This window comes from Anopheles aquasalis, chromosome 3 (assembly GCF_943734665.1).
Source record: "Anopheles aquasalis chromosome 3, idAnoAquaMG_Q_19, whole genome shotgun sequence".
In the NCBI taxonomy this organism is placed as follows: Eukaryota; Metazoa; Arthropoda; class Insecta; order Diptera; family Culicidae; genus Anopheles; species Anopheles aquasalis.
Genome location: NC_064878.1, coordinates 13,218,617 through 13,240,000, shown reverse-complemented (window position 1 = coordinate 13,240,000; position 21,384 = coordinate 13,218,617). Strand labels below are relative to the sequence as shown.

Here is a 21,384-nt window from a genome sequence, read left to right as displayed (position 1 = left end):
CGTCATGTTCCTGGTGTTCTACCTGTTCCCGACCTTCCTTTCGCTTAACTTTCTGGAGGGCAACCAAATCTCCAGCATCAACGACAACAACGGTATGCCGGATCACTACAATCCGTACGATACGTTCAACTACTTTAATGCGAAAAATGGTGACGGGTCACCCCACGGGGGCATTATGCTGCCGGGCGAATCCGGCGCCGGGAGACACACCGGTGGCGAAGGGGGCAGAATCAAGGATTATGCGGACCGTGGCGGTACAGGAAATGGGAACAGATACGGTGGAAACGGTGGTGGCGGCGGGGGTGGTGGAGGCGGCGGTGCTATTAGCATGTCGGGGGGCACAATTAAGGCCATTAATCCGAGATACAATAATATAAATAGTAACGGTAATCCTAACGCAAAATCCAATATTCATAGCCATAAGATGGTAGCTATATGTGAGAAGGGCCAGTGCAATCCGCGCCCGAACGCATGACGTCGATGTCCTTCGCTGCATCAACGGCCGGATGGTTCACCTTCGATTCAATCCTTATTCAATGGTCACGATTACTGTACCCCCCCCCGTTACGCAAGCTAACGAATATATATTCATATATACCGGAAGTAGACTCCACCGCAGAGGAGGCTGTTCGCGAGCAGCTGCGCCAAAGCAGGCGTAACAGCTGTCCCGTCGCGGAGAAACCAAACGTTACGAGAAGGGGAAGCTTAGGAAAATCCCGTCCGCCAGGCCGACTGGAAAATGGCTGGCGGAGCAGTAAATAAGTAATTAAATGAATGAACAAACCAAACAGGGCGAACGTGTGTCACGTGCGATAAATCGGTGGAAATGAAAGATTCTGAAACCAAGAAAAGAGATCGAAAATTCACGGAAATATATAAAACCGACACGGGATGGTGTTTCATTTCCATACAACATTGTTAATGCTGGAAAACAGGGAAAGAAATGCCGAAAGCAAAACGGAGCACATCTGCGCAAACATTCCGTCAAAGTATTTCCTGCCACAGAACATTCCGAGCGATTTCCTGCGCTTAGGGAATTAAACTATCTTACATCTAATCAACTCCTTCGCTGGGCTCATCTCTAAAAGGACACAATTTCTTACTAAAATCATGGGAAAACTTCGGAAAAGCAGCGGAAAATCATTGTTGCTGGAGCGCGGAAGCTGGCCGCATAAACAGGCTCGCCTGTTGTTTTGGTCAGCGGTTGACGTAAACAACACAAAGCTTCCGGCTAGCAGGGCGATCTTACCGCGAAACTAGGAGTAAAGTTAGTGCCGGTAAATGAGGCAAAATGAATTTCGTTCTTCCCGGTGCGAACGTGAAATGTAAATGGCCATCCGAATGTGAGTAATGGATTCAATCAAGGGTAATAATCAAGGTTTTGTTCACTCCTTTCCGTACTACCAGTGCTGGCGCGTGCTGTTAACAGTTTCTCCAAAATCGGCAACGAACTGTACCTGGAAGCCACTCGGGGTGGGCTCGAGTTGAAGACGATCAATTCAACCAACACCGCGTACGCGGTTGTACTGTTTCAGGATGGGTTTTTCAGCAGCTATAGGCAAGGAGCCAACGACACGCCGGAGGAGAACTGTTGCAAGCTATCGATGAAGCCCATTTTGACGATTTTCAAAGGATTGTCTAAGGTAAATTTTGCACCGTTTTACCGTCGCCAATGGCACGCTGCACTCGATTCACCCCTCTCCGTTTGTTTCCTTTCAGGTGCTCACCTGTAGCGTGTGGCTGGATGTTGACCAATCGCGACTCATTTTCCAATTTCGATGCAAATTGGAAGTGACGAAGACGTATCGAATCTTTCTACTCGACAGCGAACACATTAACGCTCTCAATCTGCAACAGCAGTTCCCGAGCCAAATCGTTGGCAGCCACCGAGTTTTCTCCAGCGTGTTGTTACATCTTAACAACTCGGTTGTGGAAGTAGCGTTCGATCTGAAGGGGGATAAAACGGTGGTTTCCAACTTCGTGGAAGAGCACGATCGGTCCACCCTAAGGTCCACGCTGGCCATACCTACCTCCGCCTTTCTGTCCTACCAGTTAAATCAAAGTGCCAATCTCATATTTTGCTACAAAGAGTTCAAGGCGGTCACAATGTTTGCGGCGCTGAGCAAATTGAACATTACAATGAGCTTTTCTGAAGCCGGTGCCCCATTGATGCTGGAGTTGAGCAAGCCGGGAGTGATGCAGGCCAAGATTGTGATGGGCACGTTGCAGCCAGCAGAATCACGCCACAAGCGGAAGCAGAAGCGCCAGCCTGCCGATCGCGCAGCCGTCCATCGGACGGCTTCAGCTGAAAGCAGTGCCATCAACTCGTGTCTAACGGACGATATAACGCACAACACTGAAGCAGCTGGCACTGACCAGTACAGCGGTAACAGTGATAGCGTTCTCCATAGGGCATCCTTACGAGAACCAGAGAAACGGAATGGTATCGACAGCGGTGCTGTAAGAAAATCATTCAACCAAAACCAATCACCGGTCGCAGGCAGTAGCGGTATGTTGCGAGACGTAGCTCAAACCCATCGCCAGAGAATGATAAACTCTAACTCCGCCACGGATTCGGACACTCTCTTTGCCGGACGAAATTGCACGGTCAATGATGTACGACAGAGCGACGATACCGTGGAAACGTGTGATCTTGGTGAGGAGTATAACGCTAGCAACTCAGTCCTATCCCGAAAGCGACCGAAACCCAACAGTCCGGCGGATGGGGCGCAGTTTCCCGAATGCATTCCCGAATCACCCGAGGTGATTGAGGAAAGGAAACGAAAGCAGGCCAAACTGCGACACATCTTTCGCCGTTGTTTTGAGCCAACGTTTGATCCGAACATGCAATCTGGTTGCAGTCGAATACTAGCCCCAAATTCGGACTCTGAAGAGGAATTATAAATTTACTGTCAGTGGACACTGTTTTTGAAATACAAATATTCCATCTCAATTCGTAGCTGGTTGGAAATTAATAGCTGGTTGAGTAACATAGTTTAAAGTATAGAGAGGAAGTCCGGAATTCGTAAGCGAGCCTTGATACAAGCATTTCACCATTTTTATTATGATTTAACCCAATTATTTAACTTCCACTTGACATTGCCAGGCGTAACATTTTTACTTACTCTTGTCGGTCGTCGATTCTGATAATTTTTTTTGATATCGCAAGCTTACTATGTCATTAAGAGTTAAGCGAAAGTTTGGCGGATAAGCGCTTGCTGGATCCACTCCCTCTTCGAAATGTACCGCATAGTGTTCCCGCAATTCAGCTATTAGTCGAAATGCTGCATCGCAGCGGTCGCACTGGTATATTTTGTCGCCTATATGTTTCCGTAAATGATCCTTCAAGTCACCTACAGAACCATACCGCCGATCACAAAACATGCAACCATGGGGTCGTTCGCCGGTATGCGTTATCATGTGCTTTTTAATGCTTTCCTTGATGACAAACCTGTAACCGACATAAAATACCATTTTAGAAAACCGCTTCTCTGTCAGAATTGACTCTTATCGTTAGTGTCTAATTACTTTAAGCCGCAAATGTCGCAACTAAAAGGTCTCACATCTTCGCGTCGTACACCGATGATTATAGAAGGAAAATAATATGTATTGAGCAATGGATGATCGTGAGTTGAACCTATGGTTGCATATTTACCACTGTGTTTAGCAGTTTTGTGGTTTACAAGATTTTTCTTAGAACTTAGACGCTGGCCACAAACATCGCAGCAGAATAACCGGGAACCTGAATGAGTTTTGACATGGTTAGATAGCATATCTATAAAAAGAAAGATAGTTAATATTCCATTTCATATTGTAATAGCACGAAGATGAGGCCACCTACACGACGTGTAGAATCGCAGTGGACATTTCGGGCAGGCATAGTTTCGAACCCTCGAATGATTTTCGTAATGCCGCTTGTTTCCCTTCGCCGTATCGGACATTTCTCCGCAAATCATACATAGAAGCGAATTGTGCTTTTCCTGATGCTCGCTCAGAAGTGATTTCGATGAGAACCCTTTTTCACACAGGTTGCAAAAGTTGTTCCGCTTCATCTCATGATATTTAAGATGTTTTTTGTATGTTATTTTTTCGAAAAATGCTCTTTGACACTTTTCACAATGATACACCTTTGCGGCAAATATTTTCGCTGTTTCGTCTTCCGACTCTTCAGATGACAAATCGGCATTCACAGATGAGCGCACATTAACGTCTGCTGTACCCGGGATTCCATCCGTTTTAATAGTCCCCAATGCAGTACCGACGTCGAATGTGTCCGTTGCCTGATCCAGTTCGACGTTGCTGGATGCAACCATAGTGCCGCTCATGTTTTGCTGTTGCTCTGTACTCAATAACCAATCGGAGTCAATACTAGCGAAGGATTCATCATTCGAGTCTATAACATCCAGGGACAGGCGTATCGTTCTATTTTCATTTGAGCGATCGTCAAAGTCATTTTGTGTTTCTGATACAGAATCTTCCGACGGAGCAAAAAAGTCAGAATCAATTTCATCCTCTAGTTCCACAGTAGAATCTCTGATTTGCTTCGGAGGAACGCTGCCGCGACCATCTTTCTTCCCGTAGCCTTGAAATGCTTGTTTTTCTAGCAATTCGGAGCTCTTCATGCACAGCTCATATAGCTCCTGTGAGTCTATTATGCGTTTTCTGCAAGATTTGCACACTTTTTTTGGCCAGTGATAGCTGTTTTTGTTCACAAATGCCGCCGGACATAATCTGGAGAGAACCGTATGCAGCGTCGTAGAAGACATCGTGATGATTTCATGTATGCTATAGTCAGCGCTACCGTGCTGCAGGCAAACTCGACAATATGAGGTATCCATTTTCACTCTCAAAACAGTAACGGGCAGCTCAACGTAAAGTCCCAGGAAAGCACATTAATACTACAATCACACTTCAGCACCACGGATTAAAATCTCAATTTTTTTAGAACAGCATCTGTTTACAAACAAAACGAAGGCACGAACGTCACACAGCCAAGGTTCTTACAATGTGAGACGGGTGGTATTTGCCTCGTTACTTAAAATTCACTTTATTGATCGGACGAAATATGTTCTTCAACATACTTCAATTTAGATAGCTCTTTCTGGCGACGCAGGTTCACAATGTAGTCAAGAGTAAATCGGAAATCCGATGAGTTTAAGGAACTCGACGCATCCGCATCCGCACCGTCTTGGAAATGAACTGCGTAATGTTGCCTCAGTTCTCTAATCAAGCGAAAAGAAGCATCACACCGATCGCACTGGTATATATTGTCTCCGAGATGTTTCCGTAAGTGGTCCTTTAAATCATTTAAAGCACCATATCGCCGATCGCAGAACATGCACCCATGAGGCCTTTCGCCGGTGTGCGTTATCATATGTTTGGACAATTGCATTTTGGTACCAACTCTAAAAGATGTAACAAATTACACTACAAAATGGTTCATCTTGCATGTGCAGAAATAGTGAAGTGATCTTACCTCATGTCGCAAATTTCGCATTGAAAAGGTTTCTCGCCTGTGCGAATAGTATACAGGGAAAGGGGGGAAGGCAACGGTTATCATTATTATTATATGTTATCGATTCGCTGCAGGAAAGGAATCCACTTCGAACATACCCATGTGCACCGTACGCTGGTGAGTATCTAAATTACGTTTGGAAGACAGTCGTTTCCCACATACATCACAAGGAAAATTTCTTATGTTTTGGTGCCTTTTTACATGCGCATTCAAATTACCTGAAAGAGGAACACATTGAATTAATTAACGCATTTCCAGCATATACCTAAACACGATAGCACACCTTTAAAATGAAACCGTAGCGGACATAAGTGGCAGGCAAATGGTTTAACTTTCTCATGGCTCTTTATATGGCTCTCAAGTTTAGCGTAATCATCCTTTTTCACGCCACAAGATGGACAAATGCAGGAATGCTCATGTGAGGCTATATGTTTTCTTAATGATTTAGGTATCTCAAAACCCTTTTCACAGATCGTACAGAAGCAACAACGACCCAATGAATGATATTTTTCATGAGTGTTATACGTTTCTTCGTCCACAAATACTCTGTCGCACGGATTGCACATGAATATCTTATCCAAATGCAACTCTTTCAAGTGTTTATTCAAAAGAATTTGCGATGAAAAGATTTCTTCTTCACAAAACGTGCAACAAAGCTTCTTTCTTCGATGTAGTTCAGGTATCTCATCGTTAAACACATTCGCATAAATGATAGAATCTATTAAACCATTGAACGTTTCATTTCGCTGGGACTTTGCAAGTGAAACTATACTGTCGTAATGCCCATCTTCTTCCATTATCAAAGAATATCGAGGCGAGTTCTGGAAATCTGTAGCGTAATTTGTGTCGTTTAAATCCACACTTTCGTTCCCGAATGTACCAGAACGATCGTTTTGAGTTTTGTTCTGTTCATCCAAGATACAGGAATCATACAACTCATCTTGATCATGCGATTGTTCTAATGCTGTTGTATCTTTTCTCGTGGAGAATACCCACTCATTCTTGGAAGAATCTGTTTGCTCTGTGTACAATTCGTTGTTTGGAGCATCGTCCACAGTCCTGTTCAATCCAAGAAATGATCTTACGATCTCGGCGTCTTCCTCTAGCACGTCTATATCATCCATTTCAGGACGGGATTCGCATTGCTCTTCTTCAGCGAAATTCTCGCTCGCACTCGGGTTTCTGCACTTTCCACTTGGATATAGCTCCTCAAAACACTCAATGCTTATCTTACATAGATCGTATAGCTCTTGAGCATTTAAGATTCGTTTCCTGCATTGTTGGCAGACGAGCCTCGACCATTCATTGCTCTTATCGGGGAATGCTTCAGGACACAGTTTGCAAACCACCGTATACAACGAAGTTTCGCTGTTGATAGCTTCGTCAATGCTGTACTCAACACCCGTTGCCGTTAAGCAGATACGGCAGAATTTCTTGAGCATCCTGGTCAACTCTGCGTATCACAAAAAGATGGAAAAAAGCACTTTCCGACACGATTTACACTGACCGATCTTCATACGAGTTCTAGCGTCGATCAGCAGCTCTGTGTTTACCAACATTGCCTGCGATGTTTTCCCCTTCCCGCTGTCAACTGCCAAGACAGCCGGGGTTGGGGGTTTTCGACCAGTTTCTGTTCTAAACTAATGTTTTTGAAACAATCACTGGTTCGAGTGATTATCGATTGTTTATTCAGTTGTGTCACGTGTAATTTGAAATATTCTTACAATAATACAGTTTACTCCACGGAAGAAGCATTCTCTTCGGCATTCAATTTTGATAATTCTTTCTGACGACGCAAATTTACAAGATACTCTAGAGTAAACCGGAAATCAGGCTTCTCGTCTGAAGCAGGGGCATAAGCATCACCACCTTGGAAATGAACCGCGTAGTGTCGTTTCAACTCTTTCTTTAAACGGAACGAAGCCTCGCACCGATCGCACTGGTATATATTGTCTCCGAGATGTTTCCGCAAATGACTCTTCAAATCACCAATATCACCATATCGTCGATCGCAAAACATGCAAGCATGAGGTCTCTCGCCGGTGTGCGTTATCATATGTATTTTACTTCTTTGTTTTGAATCGAATCTGCGAACAAATAATGTTTTTGATAAACCACCTCGACATAACAATCATTTACAGTTTTCAGAATTCTCATTACCTCTTTCCGCAAACATCACAACCGAAAGGCTTCTCACCTGTTCGAACTACATGCGAGAAAGAAAAAGCACAACACTGAAATAAGATCGTATTCTTCTCGTAGTAAATCCTCCGGCCACTTACCTGTATGCTTCAATCGCTGATGATTTTTCAAATTTCTTTTTGTAGATAAGCGCTGCCCACATACCTCACATGGGAAATTTTCTTCATTTTCATGTCTTCTTAAATGCTCCTTCAATCTCACTATTCAATAAAGGAACATGTATTAATTAAAATTATAGTATATTTGGCAAACGTTAATAAAATACCTTCTTTTTGAAACCGTAACGGGCATAAGTGGCAGTAAAATGGTTTAACTTCCTCGTGACTCTTTATATGGCTCTCAAGCTTAGCGTAATCATCCATTTTCACGCCACAAGATGGACAAATGCAAGAATGTTCGCGTGAGACATGGTTTATGGCTACATGCTCTCTTAAAGATCTGGGAATCTCAAATCCCTTTTCACAGATCGTACAGAAGCAACAACGATCTAATGAATGATATTTTTCATGAGTGTTATACGTTTCTTCGTCCACAAATACTCTGTCGCACGGATTGCACACAAAAATTTTATCCAAATGCAACTCTTTCAAGTGTTTATTCAAAAGAATTTGCGATGAAAAGATTTCCTCACCACAAAACGAGCAACGAAGGTTCTCTTTATGTAACTCAGGTATCTCATCGTTAAACACATTCGCATAAATGATAGAATCTATTAAACCATTGAACGTTTCATTTCGCTGGGACTTTGCAGGTGAAACTCTATCGTCGTAATGCTCATCTACTTCCATTATCAAAGAATATCGAGGCGAGTTCTGGAAATCTGTAGCGTAATTTGTGTCGTTTAAATCCACACTTTCGTTCACGACTGTACCAGAACGATCGTTTTGAGTTTTGTTCTGTTCATCAGAGATACAGGAATCATACAACTCATATTGATCCTGCGATTGTTCTAATGCGGTTGTATCTTTTCTCGTGGAGAATACCCACTCATTCTTGGAAGAATCTGTTTGCTCTGTGTACAATTCGTTGTTTGGAGCATCGTCCACAGTCCTGTTCAATCCAAGAAATGATCTTACGATCTCGGCGTCTTCCTCTAGCACGTCTATATCATCCATTTCAGGACGGGATTCGCATTGCTCTTCTTCAGCGAAATTCTCGCTCGCACTCGGGTTTCTGCACTTTCCACTTGGATATAGCTCCTCAAAACACTCAATGCTTATCTTACATAGATCGTATAGCTCTTGAGCATTTAAGATCTTTTGCCTGCAGTGTTCGCAGACGAGCCTCGACCATTCATTGCTCTTATCGGGGAATGCTTCAGGACACAGTTTGCAAACCACCGTATACAACGAAGTTTCGCTGTTGATAGCTTCGTCAATGCTGTACTCAACACCCGTTGCCGTTAAGCAGATACGGCAGAATTTCTTGAGCATCTTGGTCAGCTCTGCGTATCACAAAAAGATGGAAAAAAGCACTTTCCGACACGATTTACACTGACCGATCTTCATACGAGTTCTAGCGTTGATCAGCAGCTCTGTGTTTACCAACATTGCCTGCGATGTTCCTTCCCGCTGTCAACTGCCAAGACAGCCGGGGTTGGGGGTTTTCGACCAGTTTCTGTTCTAAACTAATGTTTTTGAAAAGGGGATCTAAGTTCACGGATAATTGATGTAAATACAAAATTCAAAACATAAAACAGCTAAAAAGAACCTTTTTAAATTCAATAATCTTTTATAAATTGTCCTCGAAGTTTAGTTATGTTTTTCAACCCGATTACGATTACACAGCTCTACAAATAAACGATATCCTTGATAGTTAAAACTACGTAAATAATTGGATTTGTGATTCGAAGTTTATTCAACTGACGAAAAATTCTCCTCGGCCTTCAATTTGGAAAGCTCTTTCTGACGACGCAGGTTCACAATGTACTCTAGAGTAAACCGGAAATCCGATGAGTTTAAGGATCTCGACGCATCCGCATCTCCTCCGTTTTGGAAATGAACCGCGTAATGTTGCCTCAGTTCTCTAATCAAGCGAAAAGAAGCTTCGCACCGATCGCACTGGTATATATTGTCTCCGAGATGTATCCGTAAGTGGTCCTTCAAATCGTTTAGAGCACCATATCGCCGATCGCAGAACATGCAAGCATGAGGTCTCTCTCCGGTATGCGTTATCATATGTTGTGCCATTTGTCTTTTGGTACCAATTCTAAAAAATATAGCAAGCAAGCAATTGATTACTCTTTCTTGCATAGCCTGTAATAATTCGTTAGTATTACCTCATACAGCAAATTTTGCATCTGAAATTTTTCTCGCCTTCGTAACGAGCGTGAAAGTAGCAGAAAATACACATTAAAATCTGCTCATATTCTGCCCTGTTAAAATATGGTATACACTTACCCATATGCACCATACGCCGATGATTTTTTAAATTGCTGTTTGTTGATAATCGCTTCCCGCATACTTCACACGGGAAATTTCTTCCATTTTCATGTCTTTTTAAATGGGCCTTTAAATTTGCTGTAAAATGCAGCAACAGTTATTAATAAAAATTTATCCATAAATAAAAAAAACACTATTATAGCATATGTGGCAATACAACGATACAACGACGATAAATTACCTTGTGTATGGAACCGGCTTGGACATAAATTACAAGCAAATGGTTTAATTTTCTCGTGGATTTTCATGTGAATCCGCAGTTTGTTGTAATCATCCATTTTCACGCCACAAGATGGACAAATGCAGGAATACTCATGTGATCTAATATGGTCAATGAGACACCTGGGGTTGCCAAAACCCTTTTCACAAATCGTACAGAAGCAGCAACGATCTAATGAATGATATCTTTCATGAGTGTTATACGTTTCTTCGTCCACAAATACTCTGTCGCACGGATTGCACATGAATATCTTATCCAAATGCAACTCTTTCAAGTGTTTATTCAAAAGAATTTGCGATGAAAAGATTTCTTCTTCACAAAACGAGCAACGAAGGTTCTCCCTTCGATGTAGTTCAGGTATTTCATCCTTAAACACATTCGCATAAATGATAGAATCTATTAAACCATTGAACGTTTCATTTCGCTGGGACTTTGCAGGTGAAACTCTCTCGTCGTAATGCTCATCTTCTTCCATTATCAAAGAATATCGAGGCGAGTTCTGGAAATCTGTAGCGTAATTTGTGTCGTTTAAATCCACACTTTCGTTCACGACTGTACCAGAACGATCGTTTTGAGTTTTGTTCTGTTCATCCAAGATACAGGAATCATACAACTCATCTTGATCATGCGATTGTTCTAATGCTGTTGTATCTTTTCTCGTGGAGAATACCCACTCATTCTTAGAAGAATCTGTTTGCTCTGTGTACAATTCGTTGTTTGGAGCATCGTCCACAGTCCTGTTCAATCCAAGAAATGATCTTACGATCTCGGCGTCTTCCTCTAGCACGTCTATATCATCCATTTCAGGACGGGATTCGCATTGCTCTTCTTCAGGGAAATTCTCGCTCGCACTCGGGTTTCTGCACTTTCCACTTGGATATAGCTCCTCAAAACACTCAATGCTTATCTTACATAGATCGTATAGCTCTTGAGCATTTAAGATTCGTTTCCTGCATTGTTGGCAGACGAGCCTCGACCATTCATTGCTCTTATCGGGGAATGCTTCAGGACACAGTTTGCAAACCACCGTATACAACGAAGTTTCGCTGTTGATAGCTTCGTCAATGCTGTACTCAACACCCGTTGCCGTTAAGCAGATACGGCAGAATTTCTTGAGCATCCTGGTCAACTCTGCGTATCACAAAAAGATGGAAAAAAGCACTTTCCGACACGATTTACACTGACCGATCTTCATACGAGTTCTAGCGTCGATCAGCAGCTCTGTGTTTACCAACATTGCCTGCGATGTTTTCCCCTTCCCGCTGTCAACTGCCAAGACAGCCGGGGTTGGGGGTTTTCGACCAGTTTCTGTTCTAAACTAATGTTTTTGAAAAGGGGATCTAAGTTCACGGATAATTGATGTAAATACAAAATTCAAAACATAAAACAGCCAAAAAGAAACTTTTTAAATTCAATAATCCTTTATAGTTTGCTCTCGAAGCTTTAAGATGAAATTAAATGTTCGTTATCTCGTTGTACTTCTGTTAAACTAACTTACGTTGACGTATGAGTCAATGACACGGTTTCTTATAATTAGTTTTGGTAGCTTTTTGATACTGAAGACAGGATATTCATATGATGATCTACGCTAGAGAAAACTGAAAGAGTCCCACATTTCACTGGTTCGAGTGATTATCGATTGTTTATTCAGTTGTGTCACGTGTAATTTGAAATATTCTTACAATAATACCGTTTACTCCACGGAAGAAGCATTCTCTTCGGCATTCAATTTTGATAATTCTTTCTGACGACGCAAATTCACAAGATACTCTAGAGTAAACCGGAAATCAGGCTTCTCGTCTGAAGCAAGGGCATAAGCATCACCACCTTGGAAATGAACCGCGTAGTGTCGTTTCAACTCTTTCTTTAAACGGAACGAAGCCTCGCACCGATCGCACTGGTATATATTGTCTCCGAGATGTTTCCGCAAATGACTCTTCAAATCACCAATATCACCATATCGTCGATCGCAAAACATGCAAGCATGAGGTCTCTCGCCGGTGTGCGTTATCATATGTTTTTTACATCTTTCTTTTCTGTCGAATCTACGAACAAATAATGTTTTTGATAAACCACCTCGACATAACAATCATTTACAGTTTTCAGAATTCTCATTACCTCTTTCCGCAAACATCACAACCGAAAGGCTTCTCACCTGTTCGAACTACATGCGAGAAAGAAAAAGCACAACACTGAAATAAGATCGTATTCTTCTCGTAGTAAATCCTCCGGCCACTTACCTGTATGCTTCAATCGCTGATGATTTTTCAAATTTCTTTTTGTAGATAAGCGCTGCCCACATATATCACATGGAAAATTTTCTTCATTTTCATGTCTTTTTAAATGCTCCTTCAATCTCACTATTCAATAAAGGAACATGTATTAATTAAAATTGTAGTATATTTGACAAACATTTAAAAAAATACCTTCTTTTTGAAACCGTAACGGGCATAAGTTGCAGTAAAATGATTTAACTTCCTCGTGAGTTTTTATATGGCTCTCAAGCTTAGTGAAATCATCCATTTTTACGCCACAAGATGGACAAATGCAGGAATGTTCACGTGAGACATGTTTTATGGCTACATGCTCTCTTAAAGATCTGGGAATCTCAAATCCCTTTTCACAGATCGTACAGAAGCAACAACGATCCAATGAATGATATTTTTCATGAGTGTTATACGTTTCTTCGTCCACAAATACTCTGTCGCACGGATTGCACATGAATATCTTATCCAAATGCAACTCTTTCAAGTGTTTATTCAAAAGAATTTGCGATGAAAAGATTTCTTCTTCACAAAACGAGCAACGAAGGTTCTCCCTTCGATGTAGTTCAGGTATTTCATCCTTAAACACATTCGCATAAATGATAGAATCTATTAAACCATTGAACGTTTCATTTCGCTGGGACTTTGCAGGTGAAACTATATCGTCGTAATGCCCATCTTCTTCCATTATCAAAGAATATCGAGGCGAGTTCTGGAAATCTGTAGCGTAATTTGTGTGGTTTAAATCCACACTTTCGTTCCCGACTGTACCAGAACGATCGTTTTGAGTTTTGTTCTGTTCATCCGAGATACAGGAATCATACAACTCATCTTGATCATGCGATTGTTCTAATGCTGTTGTATCTTTTCTCGTGGAGAATACCCACTCATTCTTGGAAGAATCTGTTTGCTCTGTGTACAATTCGTTGTTTGGAGCATCGTCCACAGTCCTGTTCAATCCAAGAAATGATCTTACGATCTCGGCGTCTTCCTCTAGCACGTCTATATCATCCATTTCAGGACGGGATTCGCATTGCTCTTCTTCAGCGAAATTCTCGCTCGCACTCGGGTTTCTGCACTTTCCACTTGGATATAGCTCCTCAAAACACTCAATGCTTATCTTACAAAGATCGTATAGCTCTTGGGCATTTAAGATCTTTTGCCTGCAGTGTTCGCAGACGAGCCTCGACCATTCATTGCTCTTATCGGGGAATGCTTCAGGACACAGTTTGCAAACCACCGTATACAACGAAGTTTCGCTGTTGATAGCTTCGTCAATGCTGTACTCAACACCCGTTGCCGTTAAGCAGATACGGCAGAATTTCTTGAGCATCCTGGTCAACTCTGCGTATCACAAAAAGATGGAAAAAAGCACTTTCCGACACGATTTACACTGACCGATCTTCATACGAGTTCTAGCGTCGATCAGCAGCTCTGTGTTTACCAACATTGCCTGCGATGTTTTCCCCTTCCAGCTGTCAACTGCCAAGACAGCCGGGGTTGGGGGTTTTCGACCAGTTTCTGTTCAATTTTTGTACCAAAAATGACGTGAAATCGTGTGTGTTCTAAACCAGTGCTGGTCAACCTGCAGGTTGATTATATTAATAATATTACTGGTTCGAAAGACCATTCGCTTCCACCCTGCCACGTAGTAACATCTTTTCTTGGCCATCAAATCCGCATGGCATCGCCTCCTCCGATGGTCTTGTCCGAGGGCATCTGACCGTCCGGCTGGATTCCATGCTCCAGACAGTACAACTCCCAGCAGGCGTTTCCGATCTGAACACCAGCCTGGCCAACATGTACAGAAATACACTCACGCTAGGGTTTGGAACGGAGACAAGAAGAAGAAAGTCAATAAAAGCAAAAAAAACCGCGGCCAATTATTATGCTTCGTTGTGCAAGACATGGAAACACCGGGCCAGGGGAGAAAGTCAGTAACACTCAGATGGAAAGGAAATGATCGCAGCACACAAAAACCGTTCACCTAACGGCGCTCACCGTTCACCGACGACAGACTTTAACGTGCCACGGACATTGGACCCCAATTACCGCTTACTGATCGGTTACCTTACTGAACAGATAGAATTCACAGTAAGCTGTTTTTTGGGTGTGCGGATTTTAAAGTTTCCGCTTTGAATCAACTATCCGTGAATCGGAAACTATTTTTGGAGAAAAAAAATCTGCTTCTTACGCACGTTATTTTATGTCATGCTTCTATACTTTGGTGTTCGTGTTGTTCGCTTTTCAATGTCTAGTTTTCCTACAAATTTTACTCCTCGATTTACTTACCATGATGAAGTGATGGAGGTTTGTTCACTATTTTGTGTTTGTAAAATTCCCAAAAAGAACTGTGGAGGCGGCAATGAAACACTAGAGCAGCGCCGGCTGTGGTATGGGTTAGTACGAGACTCGTGCTTGGCTATAGCTGATGAGGATGCCTTCCAAACCGAGAATGGGCGATCAACGATCAAACCGGCGGTTTAAATAAGCTCCGTAGCATTGGAGCCCGGACCTCCAGCACATAAGGAATCGTTGGGAAAGTCGAAGCAGCGAGATAAAGAAAGGGAGTGGGAAAGTGAAAGAGAAAAATTACCGACAAAAAGAGCGGAAAATGCGGATGAATTTTCATGGGTTTCGCTTGGTTTACTCTACACGTCCCGCCGGCAGACCGTTATTTTACGACCAATCTATCCGATGGAAACTCTGGAAACGATATAACATCAGCCATAACACGAAAACTATACCAACTTGACCAGATTTTTACGAAGAATGTAAGTAAAAGAAGGCTGCTTAAGGTACCCGTTTAAAATGATTTTAATTGTTTTACGAACTATAATATCACACTCTTCTTCGTTAGCAAAATGCTGTCGAACTTTATCGAACATCCCTGGTTGTATTTCTAGCCATTCTTCCTTGATTTTATTTGCATTTTTGTTCAAGCTCAAGCGATAAGTAAAATCGTTTGAGAGAGACAACGGCCATTTTTCAAAAGTCTTCACTTGAAAGGGAACTGATAAGTTGGGCGGTGTGGACGCAGGGTCATTGGAATGTTTGTAAACAATGGCACCTTCCGTTTTCGCCGAGAAACTAGAACCAAAAAGATCCAACGTAAAACATTCAGAAACCCTTTTTGTGGTATAAATATTCGCAGTTTCTCTCGTAATTCGTGAACATATTGACGATAAGAAAGTGCCCATCAACATCCACAGCCCAAAGATGCTGACCAAATACTGTCGTATTTGCTTAACTAGCGCCGGTGTTGTTCATCAACTGGACGAAGTAGTGCATAAATCCTTGACTCTTTATGCAATTCTGGGCAAAATGTATCCCGAAGCATTTACTGTTATTAACGACGCGCAATGGCCAACGAAAGTTTGCGGAATTTGTAGGCAAGCAGTGTTAGATGCGTACGGGCTGTACGTAGTTTACATGTCAACCCTCAGTGTATTGAAGAATCATCTGCAGAACAGTCCGATTAGACCGAGGCAATTAACAGCTGAAATTGGCGTGCCTGAGAACAGTATTCTCTTGTCTGACAAAAATGGAATAGATTTCAAAAATGCTGTTATAATCATAGACGACGAAGAAGACGACATGCATTGCCTAAAGAGTGAGGTGGAAGAGAAAAACAATGAAAAAGATCATGTCGGTCGAAAAAGATTGTTACGGGGCGGGAATCAAACAATTACCCATGAATCGTTTGAAAACACATCGTTGCCATTACAGCCACAAAATCCAGAATCATCAATGGCCGAAATTGTAGAACGGTCGAATAAAGCGGCTACTCAAATCGATCAGGAACAAGCGGAAGATTCGGAGGATAGTATGGAGTATTTGCAAAATGTTGACAGTAGCTTGCATGCTTCCGATAATGATGATATTCAAGATGAAAACAGGATGGTTGACAAAGCGATAACAGATCAAACAGTATCTGACACCATAATAGATTCTGAGCGCATGAAAAATGATTCCGATGAATCAGAAGACGAAGATATTTTTGCAGAAATGTTTTCTTCGCAGATATTCAGTTGTAAGTCATGCCGAGACGTGTTTCTAGACAAAGAATCACATGCGAAGCACATGAAAAATCATGTTGAAGGATATGAAAAGTTTTGCAAAATGTGTGATGAAGGTTTCAGATCCAAAATTGCTCTTTATGCTCATAAATGTTACTCTAATTCTCCGTTTCTTTGCTGGATATGTGGCATGACAATGGCCACGAAAAAACAACATAAGAGACATATGATATCTCATGAGCCAGAAGAAATGTGGGGTTGTTCATTATGTCCTTCACGATTCACTTCTTTGCGTGAGTGCTCTCTTATTTAATGCTTAATTTAATAGATCATATACAACTAATGCCAACGGACCTTTGCAGATGCAATGAAAGCTCATTTAGTTACGCACAAAAAGCATAAATTATTTTCCTGTGATGTATGTGGAATGAACTTATCATCAAAGCGTAATTTGGAATACCATCAACAAGCGGTTCATGGAGGTATTTATTGTCAATCGCGTTAGATTAACAAAGGGAATACATTGTTTTTTTTTTCTTTTAATAATTATAGGTGGCTTAGAGAAAGTGTATAATTGCAACATTTGCGATCGCAGGTATGATTGAATTGTTATAATGACGCGATTTATTCTTTCTATTTTAATTTTTTTTCTATCCGTTTAGATTTTCTCTCCCTTATATGCTTAAGACGCACATGAAGACCCATACAGGACTGAGACCATATAAATGCGTATATTGCAACCGAGTTTATGGTTGCGGCGGTGATTTGGTAGAGCACGTTGCCAAGCACCACGTTGGTAACGACAATATCTATCTGTGCCATCTTTGTGATGCAGATTTCTCGAAAGTAAGAGAACTTAAAGCCCATTACGAGGTACATTCCCGAAAGGGTGAGAAGTTCTACAACGAAATCCTAACAGACTTTGGAAAGTTTCGGTTTACCACCATGGATCTATTGAAAATGCGACGTCGGAAAGAAACGACAACGTTAAGTAGGGATAACGCTAATAACCAGTTTCCAAGTAGTTCATAATGCTAAAGTTAACATGAATTCAATTTATCCCAAATATATAGATCCATTTACTCTCTTAACACATATCAAGTGTTTAAGCGTAATCATTGTGTTTATCTAACTGATAATATAGGATAGAAATACTAACTGCATTTACTTATCCGCGATCTCGAGAGTTGTTGGCTTGACAAATAACATCCTTCTATTGTTCGCTTATAAACTTTGTTTCTGCCTCGTTGCAGTATCTGTTATCAGGGATCTTGTGTGGAACATTTAATACAAACTATGTGAAATAAACTCTTGAAAATGTAAATAATCTGTGCAAACGATACGCGCAATTGTGAATAAAGCCTTCTGCAAACCAAGCGCGTAACGCTGCGTACGTAAACGAGCGTACGTTGCGGAGCGTAGGCGCCTACATACCGGTCACGTTGCGGAGCGGAACGTACTAGTGTATTTTGCTTGCGTATATATGATACGATCTAAATCCAGTTTTTCCTTTTTGATGTTAAAAATCAATTAAGTTCACGTGATTGAGGTTCCTTTTTGTTAAAAAGTTTCAAATATTATCCATTTATTTTTGTATAAATGATCGTGTACGCTTGCTGACAAAAATTCACCAAAAGATATTTTTTATATTTGCTTGACGTTTGAAGTCGTACGTATACACCAATTAATATCATGTCCTTGGCGATTCAGTTATGCCGATCGTGGTTATCAGAGAAGGACGACCGGAAATCTGTGTATATTGTTATTAAATATTATATTTTATTTTATTTATTATTATATTATTTTATAATTATGTTTATATTGTTAACATGCAACATGATTTTGCTTCCATCTAACGGTACATTCAAACCCAAACCACGGATTTCGCCTTTCGCGCCGCGTTTGACATTGCTTTTCGCTGCGTTTCGCCGCGTTTCGCCCAAAAAATGTAAAATTCTACATTGCTCCGCAGCGCAACGCTCCGTTACGAACGCTCGTTTACGTGCTTGGTATGCAGGGCCCAGTGCAATCCCATACATTCCACCACCGTTTGACAGCTACGCTCCGCAACGTACGCAGCGTTACGCGCCTGGTTTGCAGAAGCCTTAAATAATCCATTAAGTTGAATTTCAAACAACGAAGCACCTTGACTATAGTCATCTTGGGAAGGCTTGGGTCGTTGTCAAACGAATGTTTGTAAACAATGCAGCTTCCGTTTTCGGCGAGAAACTAGAACCGAAAAGATCCAACGTAAAACATTCAGAAACCCTTTTTGTGGAATAGATATTCGCAGTTTTACTCGTAATTCGTGAACATATTGACGATAAGAAAGTGCCCATCCACATCCACAGCCCAAAGATGCTGACCAAATACTGTCGTATTTGCTTAACCAGCATCGCTGTTGTTCATCAATTGGACGAAGTAGTGCATCATTCTTTGACTCTCTATGCAATACTTTGCAAAATGTATCCCGAAGCATTTACTGAGAATAACGACGCGCAATGGCCTACGAGAGTTTGCAAAAACTGCAAGCACTGCATATTGGAAGCGTACAGGTTGTACACGGTTTGTATGGCGTCCTTCGAAGTATTCAAGAAAGAACTACAGAATGAACTGAAAACGACTCCGTTAAGAGCCAAAGCTGATGTGTCTGTAAAGCGTAATTGTATGTCTAGTAATGATGAAATAGATTTCAAGGAGGCGATTATAACCGTAGACGACGAAGAAGACGGCGAGCATTTACAATCGAGTGACCAGGAAGAAGGATACAAACCAATTAATGAAAAAATCATCGGAAAAGAACTTGACCATCTTGATGATGTGTCTGTAAAGCGTAATTGTATGTCTAGTAATGATGAAATAGATTTCAAGGAGGCGATTATAAAAGTAGACGACGAAGAAGACGGCGAGCATTTACTATCGAGTGACCAGGAAGAAGGATATAATCCAATTAATGAAAAAATCATCGGAAAAGAACTTGACCATCTTGAAACTCTTCCATTGAACGAGCAGCCAGCAAGCCCCGTAGTAGCACAACCGCCAAACACAAAAAGAAATAAAGTTGTAAGCGAATCTGCCAACTTTTTCAAAAATGAAATTGTGGAATTACAGATAGAAATGGATTGTGTTGCACAACCAAGTGCCGTTACCGTCCAAGAGGATCATCTGGATGATTTTGATAAAAGTATTGAGTATTTTGATGATGCAGAGGACAGCTTGCATGTCACTGCATATCAGGAAACAGTTGATAATGATGAGAGATCGACAGTAGCGACCGAAGTTTTAGATATCACTATGAATTCTGAAGCCATGACGGAATATTCCAATGAATCGGAAGAGGACGAAACATTCACTGAAACATGTTCAACGGAATTATTCAGTTGTAATTCATGTAGGGATGTGTTTCTGGACAAAGCCTCATATGAGAAACATTTGAAACAGCACAGACTTGGGCGTTTAATTTGCAAAATGTGCAACAAAGGCTTCAAAAGCGTAACTGTTCTTAATGCACATAAATGTAGGTACGAAACCTCAACGCTATGTTGGATATGTGGCATGACAATGGCCACGAAAAAACAACATAAGAAACATATGATATCTCATAAGCCAGAAGAAATGTGGGGTTGTCCATTATGTCCTTCTCGATTCACTTCTTTAGGTGAGTGCTCATCTTATTTAATGCTTGTTGGTTTACTTTATCGTTTAAAACTATTACTGACGGACCTTTGCAGATGCTATGAAAAGCCATTTAGTTACGCACAAGAAGCAAAAATTATTTTGCTGTACGGTATGTGGGATGAACTTATCATCAAAGCGTAATTTGAAATACCATCAACAAGCGGTTCACGGAGGTATTTATTATCAATCATTTTAAATTAACGAATGGAATCAACTGTTTTCTTTTAATAATTATAGGTGGCTTAGAGAAAGTGTATAATTGCAACATTTGCGATCGCAGGTATGATTGAATTGTTATAATGACGTGACTTGTTCTGTCTATTTTATTTCATTTTTCTATCCGTCTAGATTTGCCTTTCCTTCTACGCTTAAAAACCACATGAACACCCATACGGGCTTGAGACCATATAAATGCGTATATTGCAACCGAGTTTATGGTAATGGCGGTGATTTGGTTGAACATGTTGCCAAGCACCACGTTGGTAACGACAATATCTATCTGTGCCATCTTTGTGATGCAGATTTCTCGAAAGTAAGAGAACTTAAAGCCCATTACGAGGTACATTCCCGAAAGGGTGAGAAGTTCTACAACGAAATCCTAACAGAGTTTGGAAAGTTTCGGTTTACCACCATGGATCTATTGAAAATGCGACGTCGGAAAGAAACGACAACGTTAAGTAGGGATAACGCTAATAACCAGTTTCCAAGTAGTTCATAATGTTAAAGTTAACAAGAATTCAATTTACCCCAAATAAATAGATCCATTTACTCTCTTAACACATATCAAGTGTTTAAGCGTAATCATTGTGTTTATCTAACTGATAATATAGGATAGAAATACTAACTGCATTTACTTATCCGCGATCTCGAGAGTTGTTGGCTTGACAAATAACATCCTTCTATTGTTCGCTTATAAACTTTGTTTCTGCCTCGTTGCAGTATCTGTTATCAGGGATCTTGTGTGGAACATTTAATACAAACTATGTGAAATAAACTCTTGAAAATGTAAATAATCTGTGCAAACGATACGCGCAATTGTGAATAA

At 41.2% G+C, this 21,384-nt stretch overlaps 8 protein-coding genes across 11 annotated transcripts in view; 4 read left to right on the top strand and 4 right to left on the bottom strand.

The window, feature by feature from the left end:
- LOC126577722 (inactive rhomboid protein 1-like) overlaps positions 1-888 on the top strand; it is a 6,931-nt gene extending 6,043 nt beyond the window's left edge. Inside the window, exon 8 of the mRNA XM_050239583.1 lies at positions 1-888. This exon is cut by the window's left edge and continues 47 nt beyond it. Within this exon, the coding sequence (XP_050095540.1) occupies positions 1-475 (475 nt within the window). The 3' untranslated portion in view covers positions 476-888.
- A 353-nt stretch (positions 889-1,241) lies between these two features.
- On the top strand, positions 1,242-2,953 carry LOC126575361 (cell cycle checkpoint control protein RAD9A). 2 transcript variants are annotated; one of them, XM_050236013.1, is made up of 3 exons: positions 1,242-1,325; positions 1,408-1,643; positions 1,720-2,953. In XM_050236013.1, the coding sequence occupies exons 1-3, from the start codon at positions 1,292-1,294 to the stop codon at positions 2,902-2,904; spliced, it is 1,455 nt and encodes a 484-aa protein (XP_050091970.1). In that variant the 5' UTR covers positions 1,242-1,291; the 3' UTR covers positions 2,905-2,953. The 2 variants fall into 2 exon arrangements, with proteins under 2 accessions (XP_050091970.1, XP_050091969.1); XM_050236012.1 differs by having other exon boundaries at positions 1,263-1,343.
- An 87-nt stretch (positions 2,954-3,040) lies between these two features.
- On the bottom strand, positions 3,041-4,949 carry LOC126576253 (zinc finger protein 771-like). Its single transcript, XM_050237460.1, has 4 exons — positions 3,842-4,949; positions 3,656-3,775; positions 3,529-3,565; positions 3,041-3,451 (listed from the first exon to the last, which is right to left on the bottom strand). The coding sequence occupies exons 1-4, from the start codon at positions 4,836-4,838 to the stop codon at positions 3,118-3,120; spliced, it is 1,488 nt and encodes a 495-aa protein (XP_050093417.1). The 5' UTR covers positions 4,839-4,949; the 3' UTR covers positions 3,041-3,117.
- Positions 4,908-7,055, bottom strand: LOC126576241 (zinc finger protein 771-like). Of its 2 annotated transcripts, none has more exons than XM_050237444.1 (4): positions 5,799-7,055; positions 5,614-5,733; positions 5,477-5,513; positions 4,908-5,405 (listed from the first exon to the last, which is right to left on the bottom strand). In XM_050237444.1, exons 1-4 carry the CDS (start codon positions 6,955-6,957, stop codon positions 5,048-5,050), a joined length of 1,674 nt encoding a protein of 557 aa, XP_050093401.1. In that variant the 5' UTR covers positions 6,958-7,055; the 3' UTR covers positions 4,908-5,047. The 2 variants fall into 2 exon arrangements, with proteins under 2 accessions (XP_050093401.1, XP_050093402.1); XM_050237445.1 differs by having other exon boundaries at positions 5,356-5,427.
- Positions 7,056-7,173: 118 nt separating this feature from the next.
- Positions 7,174-14,104, bottom strand: LOC126576280 (putative zinc finger protein 702). Its single transcript, XM_050237488.1, has 4 exons — positions 14,041-14,104; positions 12,619-12,738; positions 7,676-7,721; positions 7,174-7,602 (listed from the first exon to the last, which is right to left on the bottom strand). The coding sequence occupies exons 1-4, from the start codon at positions 14,090-14,092 to the stop codon at positions 7,251-7,253; spliced, it is 570 nt and encodes a 189-aa protein (XP_050093445.1). The 5' UTR covers positions 14,093-14,104; the 3' UTR covers positions 7,174-7,250.
- LOC126576242 (zinc finger protein 1 homolog) lies at positions 9,557-11,596 on the bottom strand. Its single transcript, XM_050237446.1, has 4 exons — positions 10,340-11,596; positions 10,117-10,236; positions 9,996-10,032; positions 9,557-9,925 (listed from the first exon to the last, which is right to left on the bottom strand). Exons 1-4 carry the CDS (start codon positions 11,496-11,498, stop codon positions 9,571-9,573), a joined length of 1,671 nt encoding a protein of 556 aa, XP_050093403.1. The 5' UTR covers positions 11,499-11,596; the 3' UTR covers positions 9,557-9,570.
- A 1,628-nt stretch (positions 14,105-15,732) lies between the features above and the next one.
- On the top strand, positions 15,733-17,758 carry LOC126576248 (zinc finger protein 660-like). Of its 2 annotated transcripts, XM_050237455.1 has the most exons (5): positions 15,740-15,780; positions 15,855-16,954; positions 17,024-17,143; positions 17,214-17,256; positions 17,324-17,758. In XM_050237455.1, the coding sequence occupies exons 2-5, from the start codon at positions 15,862-15,864 to the stop codon at positions 17,691-17,693; spliced, it is 1,626 nt and encodes a 541-aa protein (XP_050093412.1). In that variant the 5' UTR covers positions 15,740-15,780; positions 15,855-15,861; the 3' UTR covers positions 17,694-17,758. The 2 variants fall into 2 exon arrangements, with proteins under 2 accessions (XP_050093411.1, XP_050093412.1); XM_050237454.1 differs by having other exon boundaries at positions 15,733-16,954.
- A 1,107-nt stretch (positions 17,759-18,865) lies between these two features.
- Positions 18,866-21,307, top strand: LOC126576236 (zinc finger protein 432-like). Its single transcript, XM_050237440.1, has 4 exons — positions 18,866-20,319; positions 20,393-20,512; positions 20,577-20,619; positions 20,688-21,307. Exons 1-4 carry the CDS (start codon positions 19,020-19,022, stop codon positions 21,055-21,057), a joined length of 1,833 nt encoding a protein of 610 aa, XP_050093397.1. The 5' UTR covers positions 18,866-19,019; the 3' UTR covers positions 21,058-21,307.
- The last annotated feature ends 77 nt before the right edge of the window (positions 21,308-21,384 follow it).